The sequence below is a fragment of the Bombina bombina genome, chromosome 1 (assembly GCF_027579735.1).
Source record: "Bombina bombina isolate aBomBom1 chromosome 1, aBomBom1.pri, whole genome shotgun sequence".
Lineage (NCBI taxonomy): Eukaryota > Metazoa > Chordata > Amphibia > Anura > Bombinatoridae > Bombina > Bombina bombina.
The window spans coordinates 1,509,435,841-1,509,458,164 of NC_069499.1; the positions used below are offsets into that span (position 1 = coordinate 1,509,435,841).

The 22,324-nt window shown below is 38.6% G+C and overlaps 1 protein-coding gene across 6 annotated transcripts in view; it reads right to left on the reverse strand.

Annotated features, from left to right (window-relative positions):
- MILR1 (mast cell immunoglobulin like receptor 1) overlaps positions 1–22,324 on the reverse strand; it is a 267,612-nt gene that overhangs the window by 177,791 nt on the left and 67,497 nt on the right. For 5 of the 6 annotated variants that reach the window (XM_053708026.1, XM_053708053.1, XM_053708043.1 and 2 more), the window contains exon 5: positions 5,859–6,134. The exons of the other annotated variant lie outside the window; for it this stretch is intronic. In XM_053708026.1, coding sequence (XP_053564001.1) covers positions 5,859–6,134 — 276 coding nt within the window. The remainder of the gene's footprint in view (positions 1–5,858; positions 6,135–22,324) is intronic. 6 annotated transcript variants of the gene reach the window in all.

Sequence of the window (22,324 nt, forward strand, 5' to 3'; positions counted from 1 at the left end):
CATTCATCCTTGTAGGAGTCACTAGTCCAACACAGACATGCCGACGCACAAAGGAAAAGGTACATTAATGCTAGCAACCCAAAATGTCAAAGGCTTTCTATCAGCTGAAAAAAAAATCTATTGCCTACTATGATTTTTATAAGAAAAACTTAGATATAGTTATGCTCCAAGAAACCCATTTCAAAAAACATGCTGAACACCCACTTTCGACAAGATATTATGACAAACATTTTTGTAATTCAGGCCCACTCAGGAAGAACGGAGTATGCATCTCCATCAAACGCAATATATCCTTTGAGCTTCTACAAAAACATACTGATAAGGAGGGTAGGATCCTAATCTTAGTTGGTCTATGTTATGGGATTCCCGTCACCTTGGCCAATGTATATGCACCAAATAGACCCACCCCTAATTTTTTCAGGTCCCTGGCCAACACACTGCTAGACATCTCTAAAGGCCCGATAATCTTGGGGGGTGACCTCAATTTCCCTATGAACCCTTCCATCGACACGTCCACTGGGAAGTCTTATCTGCGTAACAATTCTTTTAAAAATAACTGTGCAGCTCTCCAAAATATACATTTATTTGACACATGGAGAGTAACACATACAGATAAAAGAGATTACACCTTCTTCTCCCACCCACAGCATTCCTACTCCAGGTTAGACTATATCCTATGCAACCAAACACTCTTGACAAATCTTATTCACTCTAAAATATCCCACACATCCTGGTCAGATCACAGTATGGTTATCACCAAGTTCAATTGGTATAAAGATTTTCAGGACACATTTAACTGGAGGCTAAATTATACTATTCTCCCTAATCAGGAAACCATTGACAAACTGAAAAAGCTCTCTGAGGAGTACTTCTCCTTTAATAAGCCCGAGGACACATCGGCCACAACCAATTGGGAGGCATACAAATGCTTTATTCGTGGGGTACTGATAAAACACAATGCTAAACAGCGTAAAATTAGATCTGCCCAGTTCACCTCGCTGACAGACAATCTAGCCGAACAGGAATCTATTCATAAACTAGACCCAACATTCCCCACAAAACTCGCCACTCTCACTGAAGCAAGAGACGCTCTTAACAACTTCCTTATACGAAATGCACATATGAGAGCCCTGACTACCAAAGCCAAATTTTTCATAGAGAGCAATAAAGCAGGCCGCCTGCTCGCCAGGTCGCTCAGGAAACAAAGATATGCTAACTTTATTAGGTCTATCACACAATCTCCTGGAGTGACTGTTAGTAACAATGACGAGATTGCGAACTCTTTTATCTCCTACTATTCAAAATTATACAACTTAAAGGGCCACTGTAAGTAAATATTTTCTATGCCTGTTACTAACTAACTACCCCAAATACGCTTTTTATCAATAGCATTTCATTAACATATCTCTACCGTATATCAGAAATCTTGTCTGCAAATTTAATTGTTTTCCAAACCCACTCCGTGGGTATCCTTTGCTCTGTACCAATCCGTTTGCAATACCTAGGTTTCAAAATGGCGCTTTAAAACACAACGTTATTGGTTTAAGTATTTTGAACACTCAGTGCTGAAAATAGTGGGCAGGATAACGTGACATCATCAGCGAATAAAAGATATAACTTTTAGAACGTTATGAAACTTCGTTTTGGAGAAAATATAGGTCAGTAGGTTTTAATTAATGTTTATTAACTTTAATATGTTAGTTGTTTAGCTTAAAAATTATAACAGAAAGTAATCCTTTAAGAACCACAAAGTCCCCTGAAAGATCACGAATCATAGATTCATACCAACCACAGATACGCCTTCTATAGCAGACGATAAGGAATTTTTAGATTCCCCAATAACCTTACAGGAAATCACTACCACAATAAAAGCATTACCCAACGGCAAATCCCCTGGCCCCGACGGCCTTACAGTTAAATTCTATCAGCTACTCCAAGAACATATAAGCCCACAACTTTACACACATTTCACTGGTGTGGACCAAGGTATAGCTTTCCCAGAATCCCTACTTGGGGCGTTAATTACTGTCATTCCAAAACCAGACAAAGCAACTGACCTAGTAGGCAATTATAGACCAATTTCACTTATTAATATAGACATGAAGATCTATGCTAAGATCCTCGCAAATCGGTTAAATAATATGTTACCAAAAATTATTCACCCTGACCAGGTGGGCTTTATCAGGGGACGAGAAGCCAAGGACAACACAATTATATTATTGCACTCCCTGCAGTACGCCCACGACTATCACACTCCACTTACCCTACTCTCCACAGATGCGGAGAAAGCTTTCGACAGGGTGGACTGGCAATTTATGTGGAAAGTCCTGTCAAAATTTGGTTTCTCAGACTCCTTCATCAACAGGATTCAGGCCCTATACAGTAAACCAAGCACTAAAATTAACCCCTTAAGGACCAGCGACGTACCCTGTATGTCACTGGCCTTTTTTTGGGACTTATTTTGTTTTATAGCGCGGTCTTGCCACCAGCGTTGAGACTGCTCTATTCCACAAAGCCTGCTGGAGGGAGGGCATTAATAGCGTGTTCTTGCTAGACTTGTGCTATTATGTCCTGAAAAAACCCTTAATGACCAGTGACATACAGGGTACATTGTGGTCATTAAGGGGTTAAAATAAATAATACCATCTCCCAATCATTTCCCATCTCTAATGGCACACATCAGGGTTGTCCCCTGTCACCCTTGTTATTCGCCCTCACAGTAGAAATTCTAGCAATACAGATCAGGCACGATGTAGAAATTAGAGGCATGGATTTTGGCACTATCAATCAGAAATGCCTGTTGTTTGCGGACGATGTGATCCTCACTTTGCAGTCCCCTGAGATGACATTACCGGCCTTAATTAAGACACTTGAGGATTATAAACAAGTCTCAAATTTTTCCGTTAATATGGAAAAATCTGGCCTAATCCCACTTAATTTATCACCTCAAGAGACAGAAGCCATAACACGACTTGCGAAATTCACTGTCACTGATAAACTTAAATACCTGGGCTTGGTGATTTCGAAGGACACCCGCAAACTATTCTCAGACAACTTCATAGCACTTCAAGAGAAGGTCAAAAGCCTGTTAGACTCCTGGCACAGGCAAGGACATTTGTCTTGGATGGGCAGGATCAACACGATCAAAATGATGATAGTCCCTAAATTTTTATACCTCTTTCAGACTCTCCCGATGGCCCTGCCAAATACTTACCTCAGAGCTCAACAGAGAATGATAAATTCATTTATATGGGCTTATAAGAGACCTAGAATAGTGCAACACACTTTAGGCCTGCACAAGGATGATGGTGGTCTTAATATCCCTAACCTCACTAATTATTACAGAGCAGCTCACTTAACGAGAATACTCTCTTGGAGTCACTCTCCTTCTGATAAGATATGGATACAGATAGAGAGCCACCTTTCCCGAGTTAACAATATGAGAGATTTGGCCTGGTTACCGAAACATTCCAGACCTCAGACACTACACTATAATAGTTATATTAAAGCCACTCTTGAGACATGGGGCTATGTCCTTACCCATATTAGTGGAATATACACTTCAGTATCCCCTCTGACCCCGTTGTTAGGTAACCACCTATTCTTACAACATGACCTCTTCACCCACACTAACGCAAACAAACTACTAGAGAACTTACCAATATATTTACTCACAAGCTCAAATGGCGTTAAAGAGAGAACCTTGCTCTATGAAGAGTTGGGGTCTCCCTTTCAAAACTGGTATGCATATTTTCAAATCTGGCATGCTATCCATAGTAGCCCCTTTAAACAAGATATACAGAGATCACTGACACAATTCGAACAACTTTGTATCAACCCTCAGATAAAAAAACCTGTCTAGGACATATAATATTTTACGGGACTCCTTTCCGGAGCAACGTCCTGCATACTTGGCGAGGTGGAACGAGGAAGTGCTGAATGACTTAACTGATGAAGATTGGAAGCGTTGTTTCCGTACTACTCACACCTCTTCCACCTCTCTAAATATGGCTGAAGTGAATTATAAAATCATAGCCCATTGGTACTTGACATGCCAGCGCCTGCGCGTCATCTACCCCAACGCCTCTTCTAGTTGCTGGAGGAGGTGTGGCAAGGTGGGCTCCATGACCCACATATGGTGGTCTTGTCCTGCTCTGGCCGGTTTCTGGCCACAAGTCGAGCAGAACATAAACCATGTGTTGGGTACTAACATATCTCTGAATGCGTGCTCAGTTCTCCTAAATCATGTCCCACAGATCTCCTGTGCCTACCGTAAAAAATTGTTTCTGTTAATGTTGACTGTTAATGTTGACATGCGCTAAAAGGCTGATTCCCAGACTATGGAAGACACGAGAGGTACCCTCCATCCCCAAATGGATCTCGGAAGTAGACCATATTTTAGCTCTTGAAAGAATGCACTACTCTTATTCTGGGAAGCAAGACTTCATAACTAATGTATTATTCTTATGGGAACAAAGGCTTCATATTCACAACTGACTTTTGGGTAAATCCTCTTTTTTTTATGTAATTGTTTATTCCACAGAATAGAAATGTGTACAGTGTATTGAGAAATGTGATGTTTAGTTCGGATATGTTAATTCAACATGTCAAAATTTTTTCAGCCTTAAGGCACAATTTGGACTTGAAATGATGTACATACGATAGGATTTCTTTCCCCTTTTCCATTTTTTCCCCTCCCTCATACCCCTCCCCATCCCCATCCCTTTCCTTAATTTCAGAAACTGTTGGGTCACTGTTATATCACAATGTATATGTACTCAACTGTTACTTTGTTGTTCAGAGAAATCTCACACTGTTGTCAAATTGCTATTCACAATAAAAAATATTTAAACAGAAAAAAAATGCTATAACCTTTGCAAAGTCATCACCAGAGCAGCAATGCTTAAGACAAGAGACACGTGTGTGTAGCCACCAATCTCCAGCTACTTTCCAGTAGTGCATTGCTGCTGATTATATGTGCATAATTTTTAACAAATGATACAGAGGACAAATTAGATTTTTTTTTAATATATGTAAATGTAAAAGTGTCTTAAAATGACATGCTCTATCTGAATCATGAAAGTTTAATATTGACTTTCCTATCACTTTCATTTTAATATGATCTATACACCAATTATCCCTTACATTATATAAAATGTATTTAGTGTATTCCTCTATTCCAAGAACAAATTCTATCCTCCTTTCACCAACATTCCACTAAAGATAGGTTAGTATAAGTTGGGCAACGACCTCCCCTCTCTTTTATTTTCATTTTCTTTCTCCATCCTTCTTTCCATTTTGTCTGGATCTTATTTTTCCCAAATATTCCTTACATTCTTTTATATCTCTTACGTCTTTGCAGGTCTCCTGGGTGAATCACTATTACCATGAAGCTAAAAGTAGCCAATAATCAGCGAGCGCTATCCAGGGTGCCGAACCATAAATTGGCTAGGTCCTAAGTTTATGTTCCTGCTTTTTTAAATAAAGATAGCAAGAGAACGAAGAAAATTTGATAATAGGAGTAAATTCGAATCTTGCTTATAATCGCATGCTGTATCTGACTCATGAAAGAAAAATTGTGGGTTTCATATCCCTTTAAAATTGTATTTACTGTTTATAATTTACCAATGTTCAGTTTGGTCTTGGTGATCATAGCCTGCCAAATGTCTTATTTAGACCTAATGGAATGAACATATGTTTCTAATACTATTAAAAGTAATACATCTATGTTGACACGTTATAAATAAAAATAAAGATAAAAAAGTGTATTTTGTTTGCATCTAGTGATAAAACTCTAACTTCATATATTCATCTCCTTTAATACCTCTCAGTCACTTCTGATGTAACAGTGCACGTACCTTTTAATACAAAATCGAATTGTTTGCTGTACTTATCATTTTTTACGGTGTTGTTTGCTTTGCACTTATAGGGCCCGGTGCTGTTGTGATTAATTATAACGTAGAAAGTGGCCTCTTTATGTTCAGACACAGTAATATCCCCTTTCCTGGTTTGGTGCAGGAACAGGGTATATGTGATGGGAAGGGATCCATTTGCGGAAATGCAACGTATGGTCTCATTTCTGCCTGTCACAGATTCAGAAGTTTCAGTTGTCAGTACAGGATTTGATACTTCATCTGAAACAGATAAGAGGGAAATGTGAATTTGGAGTGGATTGGTTTAATCATGGTAATATTCAGCAATAACAAAACAATATAGAGTTTAGGAGCGCTGTAAGCTAAATAAGATATTCTGGAGACTTTTATACAATTTAACAAAAGTTCATTTATTTAAAACATAAAGACATTGATAAAATTAATATTGCCGAAAATATATATCATGGGACGTCTCTCTAAATTTAAAATATGCAATATGTGATAAAACAATTTGTATAATGAGCGCTCTAGTAACCTTTCTAAGGCCTAGATTTGGAGTTCGGCGGTAGCCGTCAAAACCAGCGTTAGAGGCTCCTAACGCTGGTTTTGGCCGCCCGCTGGTATTTGGAGTCAGTGATTAAAGGGTCTAACGCTCACTTTTCAGCCGCGACTTTTCCATACCGCAGATCCCCCTACGCCATTTGCGTATCCTATGTTTTCAATGGGATCTTTCTAACGCTGGTATTTAGAGTCGTTTCTGAAGTGAGCGTTAGAGCTCTAACGACAAAACTTCAGCCGCCTGAAAATAGCAGGAGTTAAGAGCTTTCTGGCTAACGCCGGTTCATAAAGCTCTTAACTACTGTACCCTAAAGTACACTAACACCCATAAACTACCTATGTACCCCTAAACCGAGCTCCCCCCACATCGCCGCCACTCGATTAAAATTTTTAACCCCTAATCTGCCGACCGCCACCTACGTTATACTTATGTACCCCTAATCTGCTGCCCCTAACCCCGCCGACCCCTGTATTATATTTATTAACCCCTAATCTGCCCCCCTCAACGTCGCCGACACCTGCCTACACTTATTAACCCCTAATCTGCCGAGCGGACCTGAGCGCTACTATAATAAAGTTATTAACCCCTAACCCGCCTCACTAACCCTATCATAAATAGTATTAACCCCCTAATCTGCCCTCCCTAACATCGCCGACACCTACCTTCAATTATTAACCCCTAATCTGCCGAGCGGACCTGAGCGCTACTATAATAAAGTTATTAACCCCTAACCCGCCTCACTAACCCTATAATAAATAGTATTAACCCCCTAATCTGCCCTCCCTAACATCGCCGACACCTAACTTCAATTAACCCCTAATGTGACGACCGGAGCTCACCGCTATTCTAATAAATTGATTAACCCCTAAAGCTAAGTCTAACCCTAACACTAACACCCCCCTAACTTAAATATAATTTACATCTAACGAAATAAATTAACTCTTATTAAATAAATGATTCCTATTTAAAGCTAAATACTTACCTGTAAAATAAATCCTAATATAGCTACAATATAAATTATAATTATATTATAGCTATTTTAGGATTAATATTTATTTTAACTAGGTACAATAGCTATTAAATAGTTAAGAACTATTTAATAGCTAAAATAGTTAAAATAATAACAAATTTACCTGTAAAATAAATCCTAACCTAAGATATAATTAAACCTAACACTACCCTATCAATAAAATAATTAAATAAACTACCTATTGAGCTCGCATTCTATTGGCTGATCGGAACAGCCAATAGAATGCGAGCTCAATCTGATTGGCTGATTGGATCAGCCAATCGGATTGAACTTGATTCTGATTGGCTGATTCCATCAGCCAATCAGAAAATTCCTACCTTAATTCCGATTGGCTGATAGAATCCTATCAGCCAATCGGAATTCGAGGGACGCCATCTTGGATGACGTCCCTTAAAGGAACCGTCATTAGTCGGGAGACATCGGAAGAAGAGGATGGATCCGCGTCGCCTGCTTCAAGATGGACCCGCTCCGCACTGGATGGAAGAAGATCGAAGATGCCGCTTGGAGAAGATGTTTGCCGGTCCGGATGTCCTCTTCTTGCCGGATAGGAGGAAGACTTTGGAGCCTCTTCTGGACCTCTTCAGCACCGGATTATGGATCGCCAACCCCCGCTTGGGTTGGATGAAGATGTTGGAGCCAGGACGGATCGGTGATACCTGGATGGTGAAGACAAGGTAGGAAGATCTTCAGGGGCTTAGTGTTAGGTTTATTTAAGGGGGGTTTGGGTTAGATTAGGGGTATGTGGGTGGTGGGTTGTAATGTTGGGGGGGGGGGTATTGTATTTATTCTTTTACAGGCAAAAGAGCTGAAATTCTTGGGGCATGCCCCGCAAAGGGCCCTGTTCAGGGCTGGTAAGGTAAAAGAGCTTGTAACTTTTTTAATTTAGAATAGGGTAGGGAATTTTTTATTTTGGGGGGATTTGTTATTTTATTAGGGGGCTTAGAGTAGGTGTAATTAGTTTAAAATTGTTGTAATATTTTTCTTATGTTTGTAAATATTTTTTTATTTTTTGTAACTTAGTTCTTTTTTATTTTTTGTACTTTAGCTAGTTTATTTAATTGTATTTATTTGTAGGAATTGTGTTTAATTAATTTATTGATAGTGTAGTGTTAGGTTAATTGTAGGTAATTGTAGGTAGTTTATTTAATTATTTTATTGATAGGGTAGTGTTAGGTTTAATTATATCTTAGGTTAGGATTTATTTTACAGGTAAATTTGTTATTATTTTAACTATTTTAGCTATTAAATAGTTCTTAACTATTTAATAGCTATTGTACCTAGTTAAAATAAATACCAAGTTGCCTGTAAAATAAATATTAATCCTAAAATAGCTATAATATAATTATAATTTATATTGTAGCTATATTAGGATTTATTTTACAGGTAAGTATTTAGCTTTAAATAGGAATAAGTTATTTAATAAGAGTTAATTTATTTCGTTAGATGTAAATTATATTTAAGTTAGGGGGGTGTTAGTGTTAGGGTTAGACTTAGCTTTAGGGGTTAATCAATTTATTAGAATAGCGGTGAGCTCCGGTCGTCAGATTAGGGGTTAATAATTGAAGGTAGGTGTCGGCGATGTTAGGGAGGGCAGATTAGGGGTTAATACTATTTATGATAGGGTTAGTGAGGCGGATTAGGGGTTAATAACTTTATTATAGTAGCGCTCAGGTCCGCTCGGCAGATTAGGGGTTAATAAGTGTAGGCAGGTGTCGGCGACGTTGAGGGGGGCAGATTAGGGGTTAATAAATATAATATAGGGGTCGGCGATGTTAGGGCAGCAGATTAGGGGTACATAGGGATAACGTAGGTTGCGGCGGTTTACAGAGCGGCAGATTAGGGGTTAATAAAAATATGCAGGGGTCAGCGATAGCGGGGGCGGCAGATTAGGGGTTAATAAGTGTAAGGTTAGGGGTGTTTAGACTCGGGGTACATGTTAGAGTGTTAGGTGCAGACGTAGGAAGTGTTTCCCCATAGGAAACAATGGGGCTGCGTTAGGAGCTGAACGCTGCTTTTTTGCAGGTGTTAGGTTTTTTTTCAGCTCAAACAGCCCCATTGTTTCCTATGGGGGAATCGTGCACGAGCACGTTTTTGAGGCTGGCCGCGTCCGTAAGCAACTCTGGTATCGAGAGTTGCATTTGCGGTAAAAATGCTCTACGCTCCTTTTTTGGAGCCTAACGCAGCATTTGTTTGAACTCTCGATACCAGAGTTAAATTTATGGTGCGGCCAGAAAAAAGCCCGCGGAGCGTTAACAGCCCTTTTACCGCCAAACTCCAAATCTAGGCCTAAGTAATTCCACCTTTTTCAAACGTTCAATTTATCCTATTCCACCTTAATAATTTGTTACCGCAGTCGTTGTGGCTTGTTTCTTGGTGTTGCTATTTTGATCAAAAAGTAACAGTGTTTATCTTCATAATCCAATAAGTTGTAATAATGTAATTAACTTGTAATAGCAATGTCTCTTGATATTATTATAACTTGTAGACTTAGCTGTTATTATGATAGTTCGGTATATGTTTAAGGATGGGCTTACCGGGTCTTCTGACACTTCTGTGTCTGATGGGATCAAGGTGTTTCTTACCGGTGTATGTTTTCTGCCTCTCCTCCTTGTGTAAAGCAAGTATCGCCGATATTGAAACCTAGACCACGCTCCTGCGTGTATGGGTTTCTTTCACTCTGCCGGCTTGAAGTAGCTTTTACCCCTGTAGTCTGGGTTCTGTTTTTCCCGGGCAGCCTCTTGAGACAGGTATTTGCGGTGCACGCTTCCAGCGTGTATATGAGAACTCGGACTTAGATTACAAACGGCCGTTTGTTTTAGACTTTCTTTCCCTCTGCTCCTTTCAAAGCGGGATAGGTATAGTAGATGTCCAGTTCTTTCAAGTGTAGAGAACGTCTACGCGTTTCGCCAATAGGCTTTATCAAGACGGACCCGTCTTGATAAAGCCTATTGGCAAAACGCGTAGACGTTCTCTACACTTGAAAGAACTGGACATCTACTATACCTACCCCGCTTTGAAAGGAGCAGAGGGAAAGAGATTACAAACAGCCGTTTGTTTTAGACTTTAAGTCCGAGTTCTCATATACACGCTGGAAGCGTGCACCGCAAATACCTGTCTCAAGAGGCTGCCCGGGAAAAACAGAACCCAGACTACAGGGGTAAAAGCTACTTCAAGCCGGCAGAGTGAAAGAAACCCATACACGCAGGAGCGTGGTCTAGGTTTCAATATCGGCGATACTTGCTTTACACAAGGAGGAGAGGCAGAAAACATACACCGGTAAGAAACACCTTGATCCCATCAGACACAGAAGTGTCAGAAGACCCGGTAAGCCCATCCTTAAACATATACCGAACTATCATAATAACAGCTAAGTCTACAAGTTATAATAATATCAAGAGACATTGCTATTACAAGTTAATTACATTATTACAACTTATTGGATTATGAAGATAAACACTGTTACTTTTTGATCAAAATAGCAACACCAAGAAACAAGCCACAACGACTGCGGTAACAAATTATTAAGGTGGAATAGGATAAATTGAACGTTTCAAAAAGGTGGAATTACTTAGGCCTAGATTTGGAGTTTGGCGTTAGCCGTGAAAACCAGCGTTAGAGGCTCCTAACGCTGGTTTTAGGCTACCACCGGTATTTGGAGTCACTCAAAATAGGGTCTAACGCTCACTTTTCAGCCGCGACTTTTCCATACCGCAGATCCCCTTACGTCAATTGCGTATCCTATCTTTTCCGGTATTTAGAGTCGTTTCTGAAGTGAGCGTTAGACATCTAACGACAAAACTCCAGCCGCAGGAAAAAAAAGTCAGTAGTTAAGAGCTTTCTGGGCTAACGCCGGTTTATAAAGCTCTTAACTACTGTGCTCTAAAGTACACTAACACCCATAAACTACCTATGTACCCCTAAACCGAGGTCCCCCCACATCGCCGACACTCGAATAATTTTTTTAACCCCTAATCTGCCGACCGCCACCTACGTTATCCTTATGTACCCCTAATCTGCTACCCCTAACACCGCCGACCCCTGTATTATATTTATTAACCCCTAACCTGCCCCCCACAACGTCGCCTCCACCTACCTACACTTATTAACCCCTAATCTGCCGACCGCAAAGCGCCGCCACCTACGTTATCCTTATGTACCCCTAATCTGCTGCCCCTAACACCGCCGACCCCTATATTATATTTATTAACCCCTAATCTGCCCCCCTCAACGTCGCCTCCACTTATTAACCCCTAATCTGCCGACCGGACCTGAGCGCTACTATAATAAAGTTATTAACCCCTAATCCGCCTCACTAACCCTATAATAAATAGTATTAACCCCTAATCTGCCGACTGGAGCTCACCGCTATTCTAATAAATGTATTAAACCCTAAAGCTAAGTCTAACCCTAACACTAACACCCCCCTAAATTAAATATAATTTACATCTAACGAAATTAATTAACTCTTATTAAATAAATTATTCCTATTTAAAGATAAATACTTACCTGTAAAATAAATCCTAATATAGCTACAATATAAATTATAATTATATTATAGCTATTTTAGGATTTATATTTATTTTACAGGTAACTTTGTATTTATTTTAACCAGGTACAATAGCTATTAAATAGTTAAGAACTATTTAATAGCTAAAATAGTTAAAATAATTACAAAATTACCTGTAAAATAAATCCTAACCTAAGTTACAATTAAACATAACACTACACTATCTATAAATTAATTAAATAAACTACCTACAATTACCTACAATTAACCTAACACTACACTATCAATAAATTAAATACAATTCCTACAAATAAATACAATTAAATAAACTAGCTAAAGTACAAAAAATAAAAAAGAACTAAGTTACAAAAAATAAAAAAATATTTACAAACATAAGAAAAATATTACAACAATTTTAAACTAATTACACCTACTCTAAGCCCCCTAATAAAATAACAAAGCCCCCCAAAATAAAAAAATGCCCTACCCTATTCTAAATTACTAAAGTTCAAAGCTCTTTAACCTTACCAGCCCTGAACAGGGCCCTTTGCGGGGCATGCCCCAAAGAATTCAGCTCTTTTGCCTGTAAAAAAAAACATACAATCCCCCCCCAACATTACAACCCACCACCCACATACCCCTAATCTAACCCAAACCCCCCTTAAATAAACCTAACACTAAGCCCCTGAAGATCTTCCTACCTTATCTTCACCCTGCCAGGTTCACCGATCCGTCCTGAAGAGCTCCTCCGATGTCCTGATCCAAGCCCAAGCGGGGGGCTGAAGAGGTCCATGATCCGGCTGAAGTCTTCATCCAAGCGGGAGCTGAAGAGGTCCATGATCCGGATGAAGTCTTCTATCAACGGCATCTTCAATCTTCTTTCTTCCGGATCCATCTTGCAGACCTCCGACGCAGAACATCCTCTTCTCCCAATGCCTACTAGCCGAATGACGGTTCCTTTAAGGGACGTCATCCAAGATGGCGTCCCTTGAATTCCGATTGGCTGATAGGATTCTATCAGCCAATCGGAATTAAGGTAGGAATATTCTGATTGGCTGATGGAATCAGCCAATCAGAATCAAGTTCAATCCGATTGGCTGATCCAATCAGCCAATCAGATTGAGCTCGCATTCTATTAGCTGTTCCGATCAGCCAATAGAATGCAAGCTCAATCTGATTGGCTGATTGGATCAGCCAATCGGATTGAACTTGATTCTGATTGGCTGATTCCATCAGCCAATCAGAATATTCCTACCTTAATTCCGATTGGCTGATAGAATCCTATCAGCCAATCGGAATTCGAGGGACACCATCTTGGATGACGTCCCTTAAAGGAACCGTCATTCGGCTAGTAGGCGTCGGGAGAAGAGGATGTTCCGCGTCGGAGGTCTGCAAGATGGATCCGGAAGAAAGAAGATTGAAGATGCCGTTGATAGAAGACTTCATCCGGATCATGGACCTCTTCAGCTCCCGCTTGGATGAAGACTTCAGCCGGATCATGGACCTCTTCAGCCCCCCGCTTGGGCTTGGATCAGGACATCGGAGGAGCTCTTCAGGACAGATCGGTGAACCTGGCAGGGTGAAGATAAGGTAGGAAGATCTTCAGGGGCTTAGTGTTAGGTTTATTTAAGGGGGGTTTGGGTTAGATTAGGGGTATGTGGGTGGTGGGTTGTAATGTTGGGGGGGGGATTGTATTTTTTTTTTACAGGCAAAAGAGCTGAATTCTTTGGGGCATGCCCCGCAAAGGGCCCTGTTCAGGGCTGGTAAGGTTAAAGAGCTTTGAACTTTAGTAATTTAGAATAGGGTAGGGCATTTTTTTATTTTGGGGGGCTTTGTTATTTTATTAGGGGGCTTAGAGTAGGTGTAATTAGTTTAAAATTGTTGTAATATTTTTCTTATGTTTGTAAATATTTTTTTATTTTTTGTAACTTAGTTCTTTTTTACTTTTTGTACTTTAGCTAGTTTATTTAATTGTATTTATTTGTAGGAATTGTATTTAATTAATTTATTGATAGTGTAGTGTTATGTTTAATTGTAGGTAATTGTAGGTAGTCTATTTAATTAATTTATTGATAGTGTAGTGTTATGTTTAATTGTAACTTAGGTTAGGATTTATTTTACAAGTAATTTTGTAATTATTTTAACTATTTTAGCTATTAAATAGTTCTTAACTATTTAATAGCTATTGTACCTGGTTAAAATAAATACAAAGTTACCTGTAAAATAAATATAAATCCTAAAATAGATACAATGTAATTATAATTTATATTGTAGCTATATTAGGGTTTATTTTACAAGTAAGTATTTATCTTTAAATAGGAATAATTTATTTAATAAGAGTTAATTAATTTCGTTAGATGTAAATTATATTTAACTTAGGGGGGTGTTAGTGTTAGGGTTAGACTTAGCTTTAGGGGTTAATACATTTATTAGGATAGCGGTGAGCTCCAGTCGGCAGATTAGGGGTTAATAATTGAAGTTAGGTGTCGGCGATGTTAGGGAGGGCAGATTAGGGGTTAATACTATTTATTATAGGGTTAGTGAGGCGGATTAGGGGTTAATAACTTTATTATAGTAGTGCTCAGGTCCGGTCGGCAAATTAGGGGTTAATAAGTGTAGGCGACGTTGTGGGGGCATATTAGGGGTTAATAAATATAATATAGGGGTCGGCGATGTTAGGGCAGCAGATTAGGGGTACATAGGGATAATGTAAGTAGCGGCGGTTTACGGAGCGGCAGATTAGGGGTTAATAATAATATGCAGGGGTCAGCGATAGTGGGGGCGGCAGATTAGGGGTTAATAAGTGTAAGGCTAGGGGTGTTTAGACTCGGGGTACATGTTAGAGTGTTAGGTGCAGATGTAGGAAGTGTTACCGCATAGCAAACAATGGGGCTGCGTTAGGAGCTGAACGCGGCTTTTTTGCAGGTGTTTGGTTTTTTTTCAGCTCAAACAGCTCCATTGTTTCCTATGGGGGAATCGTGCACGAGCACGTTTTTGAGGCTGGCCGCTTGCGTAAGCAACTCTGGTATCGAGAGTTGAAGCTGCGTTAAAAATGCTCTACGCTCCTTTTTTGGAGCCTAACGCAGCCTTTATGTGGACTCTCAATACCAGAGTTATTTTTATGGTACGGCCAGAAAAAAGCCGGCGTTAGTTTTTCGGGTCGTTACCGACAAAACTCCAAATCTAGCCGTTAGAAAGGTTACTAGAGCGCTCATTATACAATTTGTTTTATCACATATTGCATATTTTAAATTTAGGGAGACGTCCCATGATATATATTTTCGTCAATATTAATTTTATCAATGTCTTTATGTTTTAAATAAATGTACTTTTGTTAAATTGTATAAAAGTCTCCAGAATATCTTATTTAGCTTACAGCGCTCCTAAATTCTATATTGTTTTGTCATTTTTAAATTTTATACGGTAATCATAGGGAAGATTACCTGTGAGGGAGCTTTAAGATAGAATTCCAGGCGCTGTTCCTTATATATTTTTTATAATATTCAGCAATAAAACATTTTAAAGTCTCCAAAAAAGATTATCAGCATTCATTCCATGGTGAAAATTTTTAGTTGATGCTTCTATGCTCAATCAAGTACAAAAATCCAGAAAATAGTTCCCATGTTCTACCAACACCTTTGCCGTCCATACACATTTTCATATTGTGCACTTGGGCAAACCCGTATTTACAGTTTAGATGGAAATATGTACAGACTTGATGGGTCATTTGCTTAAAAAAAAAACTGTTTCTGTGTTACTCTAGGCATGACTTTATTTTTTTTAATCTACCTCACTTTTGCTCTCATGAGCTTCACACATGCCTAACATTTTTCTATCCTCCCTACATCACATCCTTAAAGACACTCCCAATACTGCAAATCTTTATCTCATCTTATTTCAATCTCCTCTTGCTCATACTAACTGCTAGTGACATTTCTCCCAAGCTTGGTCCCCCCACAACTTCCTAATCTTGCCCACCAATGCTTTTCAATTGACCTAGAAACCAGTACTCTGAAAACTTCACTCAAATTCCATTTTTATCGAAATACCCGTTTGACTTGTGCTCACTGGAACTCTTTCTTACTTTGCAAAAATATTACATCTATCCATGACCTCTTCATCACCCATTCCCTCAAACTTTTGGCTCTCATAGAAACCTGGCTTTCTCCCTCAGCCACAGCTTCCACTGCTGCATTGTCATATGGGGTCTCCACTTCAGACACACCACTAGGTCTGAAAACAGACTTTTCTCTTGTTGTACCTTTCAACAATTACAGCCAATCTCTTACCTCACATTTTCTTCCTTCTACAACAACATGATGAGCGGTTATATTTCGCCCCCGGCTCCACAACTCAATTTCTTGATCATTTTGCTTCCTGGCTACATTATGTTTTCTCCCCACGCCCCCTGCCTTATTATTAGTGATTCCAACCTACCTACTAACAATCATGTTGAAGCAAAACAACTTCTACAGATCATTTACTCTTACAGCCTTTCACAACTCACAATGGACCAACTCTCCCACTCACAAAGATGGACTCTTCCTTGATCTGCTTTTCAGCTATTGATGTGATTTGACAAATTCCCCTTTTCCTCACCATCATCTCTCTTGCAACCTCACAGCACTTCCTACTACTGTTCCTCCATCTAACCATCACACCATACTCCACCGAAGCATTATTTCACAAGAACAGCAACATCCCTCAAACTCTCTCACACATCTGCTATTTTTCATCTCCTCCTTTTCCTGCTGTGACCAATCTACCTGTCACTACAATTCCACTCTTACATTGGTCCTTGAGCATTGGGCTCCTCCTACAATAGCTCAGAAATCATGCACTCATCCACAAACCTAGCATACCTTTCTGACATGCTACATATGCAGATGTTCCAGCACTGCTGAGTGACTTTGTAGAAAATCTTAGTGTTCAGCTGACTTTCCTCACTAGAAGTTAATTTTCAACTCCTATTATTATGCCCCTAACCTCTCTAAGCAGGACTCTTTAATTGTATAATTTCTCTTTCTTAAAAACCCAAAACATTGGTTCTCCATTATCAATAATGTTACCTAAATTTGTCACTCATAATCTATTGCAATGACATCTGTTAAAAACTTTACGCCTTTTTATATATTGATTCAATATGTGCTACATAACTCACTTTTAGACATTGTTGTGAGTCTTATCCTGCATAGTATATAAACCACCGGTGCTCGGTTTTTTTTTTTATATACAGTATGTTAACCTTATTTTATTTAAATTGTATTCTTATACCATTATTTTAATATAAATTAATATACTGTATCCTACTGAGTGTGGTAGCTTTTTTAGCGCATCTTATTTTTTCCCCATATAATTTTAACCTAGGGGCTTTTGCAGAAATACCCTTTTTTGAAGCTGTTCTATACCACACACTTGTTAGCCAGCCCAACATATTCCCTTCTGTGTAATTTTTCCTTCTAAATTATCACCCGCCCACAAATGGGCTAATTTTCTAAAATATAGAAAACATTATAGTTTTTAATTAAAAAAAAACCCCCAACTGCACTAGGCAGTTTTGTGGCTTTAAAGTTGGTGGGAGTTGTGTGTTAGAAAGAAAACAGCACTGAAAAGTGCCTTTCCATTGTGGTCTATCGGAACAGTGTGTTCCCAGTAAATATATAGGTATATGACAATACATGAAACCCACATTTTTTCTTTCATGAATCAGATACAGCATATATTGATCAATTTTGCTTAATTCTCTTAGTATCCTTTATTGAAGGAGCAGCAATGCACTACTGGGAGCTAGCTGAGCACATTAATAAGCCAATTACAAGAGGCATTTCTGTGCATCCACCAATCAGCATCTAGTTCCCAGCCCCTGACCCTACCTAGGTATTCTTTTTCAACAAAGGATACCAAGAGAACTATTATTTCTTGTTTGGGGATGCTTTTTACCTACAGAGACGTGGCACAGTAATGGGTGCATGTTTTGCCCCATCTTCTATTTATGAGTTGGTGGGAACGTGTTCACGTCTATGGAGATGGAGAACAAAATTCATATAAAATCATATAAGAGATACTTTAATGACCTTTTGTTTGTTTGGAGCTCATAAGAACAATTAGCTATACTGCTTGAGGATATTTTTAAACAGGGGGATTTTTGTCTAAAATTTATTTTCAATTGGGAGAGGCAGACTATTGTCTTTCTGAATTTAAAAATTACAGGTAATCCAATTACAAAGAGAGTTGAGACTACACTTTTATCGTAAACCAATTACATGTAATACTTTACTACATGCATCCAGTAACCATCCACCACATGTCATGAGGGGTTGTGGCTAAGAGTCAGTTCGTTCGGACTAATAGAAATTGTACATTGAATTCTGATTTTGAAAGAGATATCCAGCAAATGACTAAAACAGTTGTTTGTTGGATAGGGGTTACTCAGATTCTTTGATTGCTAAGGCCTTTGAGGAGGTTAACCCAATGACTAAAGAATCATTAATACAGAATAAGGACTGTACGACCAGGAGTCCACCTTCAGGCACTAGTTTTAAGAGAAAACCTACATTCATTACCAGCTATTTGAATCACTATACACAAATATGCAACATTGTTCGAAAATATCTTTCGATCCTATATGGTGATGATATTTTGAAGAATATAGTGGGGGATGGCTGCCAATTTGTGTATACTAAAAACATGACTATTGGTAATATGGTGTCTATTTTGCCTTACTGTTCAGGGAGTTCATGGTTGTTACTCTCTGGCATGTACCGGTGCGGTAGTGCACGCTGTAATGCTTGTGACTTTATTCAGGTTTTCCAGAACTTTTCCTCCCATACTACTGGGGAATCATTCAATATAAAATGTTGCTTAAATTGCTCAACACGATTAGTAGTTTATTTGGTTGAAGGCACACAATGCTTCATGCAATATGTAGGTCTTATGACTAGACAGGTGTGATCTAGGATTAATGAGCATCTTGGAAATATCCACAGAAAGGAAACGTGTTCGTCGTTGTCTAGGCACTCTGTGCATGCCCATGACTCCAATGTGGACACCTTTAGGTGAAATGCTATTTAAATAGTGACCTTGCCAAAACAGGGAGCAGGTAGGACCACAATATTGGCTAGGCAAGAGGTTTTTGGATTTTTAGGTTGCAGACACAAATTCCAAAAGGTTTTAATTCAGAATTTGATATTATATACAGCATGATAATATGAATATCAAATTAAAATCACTATGATAAGAATTTAGTAGATATTTATGCAAATTTCCAGTGGTATATAGTTTACAATTTAGGTTACTCCTCCCTGTATATTATAGATTACCTTTAATTTTGGGTTGATAGTATTTGTCATGGGCAATTTGAAATATATATATTTTTTAATTGCTTGAGCCGAATATATTTGTAAATGAATGATTATTAATAAATATGGACTGATAGTATTGGCCTAAAACAATTTAAATTTTATTTAATGTTGTATCTTTTTTGGGTATTTGGTGTTTTTCAGAAAATTAATGTTATGTGCGTGTGAATTCTGAATAAGTCACAATTATTTGTTTAAGTTATATAGCACTATTGTGAACAGTTCTGACATGCCTCTTTTACTGACAAGGGTAATGAAACTGTTAATTTGCTCTTAAAGGGACAGGAAACCCAAACGTTTTCTTTCATGATTTAGGTAGAACATACCATTTTAAACAACTTTCCAGTTTACTTCTATTTGCGAATTTGCTTCATTCTCTTGGTATCATGTGTTGAAGAAGCAGCAATACACTACTGGTTTCTAATTGAACACATGGGTGAGCCAATAACAATCAGTATATATATGCAGCCACCAATCAGCAGCTAGAACCTAGGTTCTTTGCTGCTCCTGAGCTTATCTAGATAAACCTTTCAGCAAAGGATAACAAGAGAAGGAAGCACATTAAATAATAGAAGTAAATTGGAAATTTGTTTACATTTGCATGCTCTCTCAACCATGAAATAAAAAAAATTGTGCAGCCAATTAGCTCCTTGTGGGCTTTTTATATATTGTAAGATACACTTAAGGATCTATGATTACGACAATGTAACATGTCAGATCTCTATTTTTTAGCTGTATTTTTTACCTGGAGCTATGTGCTCAAATAAAATTGTTATACTCTTATATTTGGTGGATTTTTTTTACTTTTTTTCTTCTTTTTTTGCATTACCAAGAGATAATAGAAGTAAATTGTAACATTATTTAAGATTGTATTCTCTATCTGAATCATGAAGGAAACATTTTGGGTTTCATGTCCCTTAAAGTAAAGTGTTAGGGCTAATACTGTATGTAATGGAGTTTCCAAATTGTTTTGCCTAAATGACTGAAAGGGTTAAATAATATTCTTCCTATAGGCAAGGTGTTGGGAGGGTCTGTAAGCAGTGGGATACAGGTGTCTGATGTCACTTAAAACTACTTAAGCCAGCAGCCTTGCTCTCAGGTTACCACAGAGTGGCCCCTGTTCTGAGGGATTTATGTTGAAGGTAGCTGAAACTAGAGACCAGGTCAGGAACAGAGATTGCAGAGCTGATTGTTGTTGAGCAGTTAATTGATATTCTGCCCCCTGGAGGAAAAGAGTGGGTATTTTGTCACCAAGTTTCCAATATTTCTGAGGTGCTAAAGTTAATCGAAAATTATTTCTCTGCCAAAGAGTCTTGTTCTAGCAATTTTGAGAAAAGGGGTTATGAGCAGGGGCTGTCTAATACCATATCCAAACCACGATCACAGTCTTCAGAGGGGGCCCTTCTACAACATAAAAGGACAGTAGCTGATCGGAGCCATGGTTTTACTAATCATGTGTCCCCACAATAAGGGTCCCCCAAACAGCCAATAAAGCCTGAAAAAGGGACATGAGCCTAGAAACCTCCCTCCCAATTACACCAACATTTATACAGTCTTCAAACAAGGATGCTACTGTGCGGGACTATAAGTGTTTTTCCTTTGGGGAGGTAGGTCCTTTCAATCGTGACTGTCCATATATGTAACGTGGTAAGATACAATATTATACTGCAAAAGGGCTGTGTGTAAAGACCAAGTTGACTAAGTTTGTCACACCTGTACAAATTAATGGTCAAGAAGACAAGCCTTAATAGACTGGATTTAGTTGGTATGGCAGAAAAAAAACCTTCAACATGCCCACTTGATACAGGAGCAATAATACAATAAAGGAGCCTGGTTAAGGCAGTTTTGTCTTGATGGCAGGATTTTTCCATTGATGCCAAGTGTTGAGTGAAAACTCTTAGCCAAGTGTCATATGAAGTATTACGGAAAGTGGGAGCTGCGAACTATGAAATGTATTGGCCAGGGAAAAGAAAGGAGAAGCAAATTTACTACGTTAAAGAACAGAGGAATGAATTGTTTAATATGTTGAGTGAATTTGGCGACGTGTTTTCTGAAATTCCTGGAAAAACTGATCTTATTGCCCACCATATTGAGACACAACCAGGGTTAAAAGTTAAATGGAGACCTTATCGTTTGCCAGAAGCAATGTAGGAAGTGGTACGTTAGAAGTGGAAAAAGATGATGAAGGTAGGGGTGATATAGAAGTCCCAAAGTGAATGGTGTAGCCCAGTTGTATTGGTTCCTAAACCCAATGGTTACACAAGGTTTTGTATTGATTTTAGAAAGGTCAATATGATCATTAAATTCGGTGCATATCCAATGCCTAGAATAGAAGATCTATTGGAACGTTTGGGCAAGGCTAGGTACTTAAGCACCCTTCATTTGACCAAAAACTATTGGCAGATACCACTTACTCCAGAGTCCAAGGAAAAACTGCTTTCTATACTCCATTTGGTCTTTTCTGCTTCCTAATGCTTTATTTTGGGTTGCATGTGGTCTCAGCAAAATTGCAGAGTCTAATGGAAAAGGTGTTATTACAACATAGGGAATATGCAGCTGCTTACCTTGATAATGTAGTTGTATATAGTGAGGAATGGGAAGATCTTTTTGGAAAACTTAAGGCAGTGTTGGTGTCATTAAAGAGGGCTAGTCTAACTGCAAATCCATCAAAAAGTTCAATTGGGAATACAGAAACTAAATATTTAGGATATGCGCTGGGTGGAGATCAGGTAAAACCCTTAGGTCCAGATTACGAGTGGAGTGATATCTTAACGTTCGCCCATAAAGGGGCAAGTGTGTCAAGTGGCTGGTTAATGCTCCCTCAAGCTCACGGTTTCACTTTGCCCTAAGAGCAATTAACCAGAGATCAGACCTCTGGTTAAATATAAAAAGTTGGCCCAATTGCCACCAAAATACAGAGGACAGTTCTTTAAAATAAAAAATAAATATGTGCTAAGTTTTTAACAAAAAAAACGACACAAAGCAGTTATAAGGGGT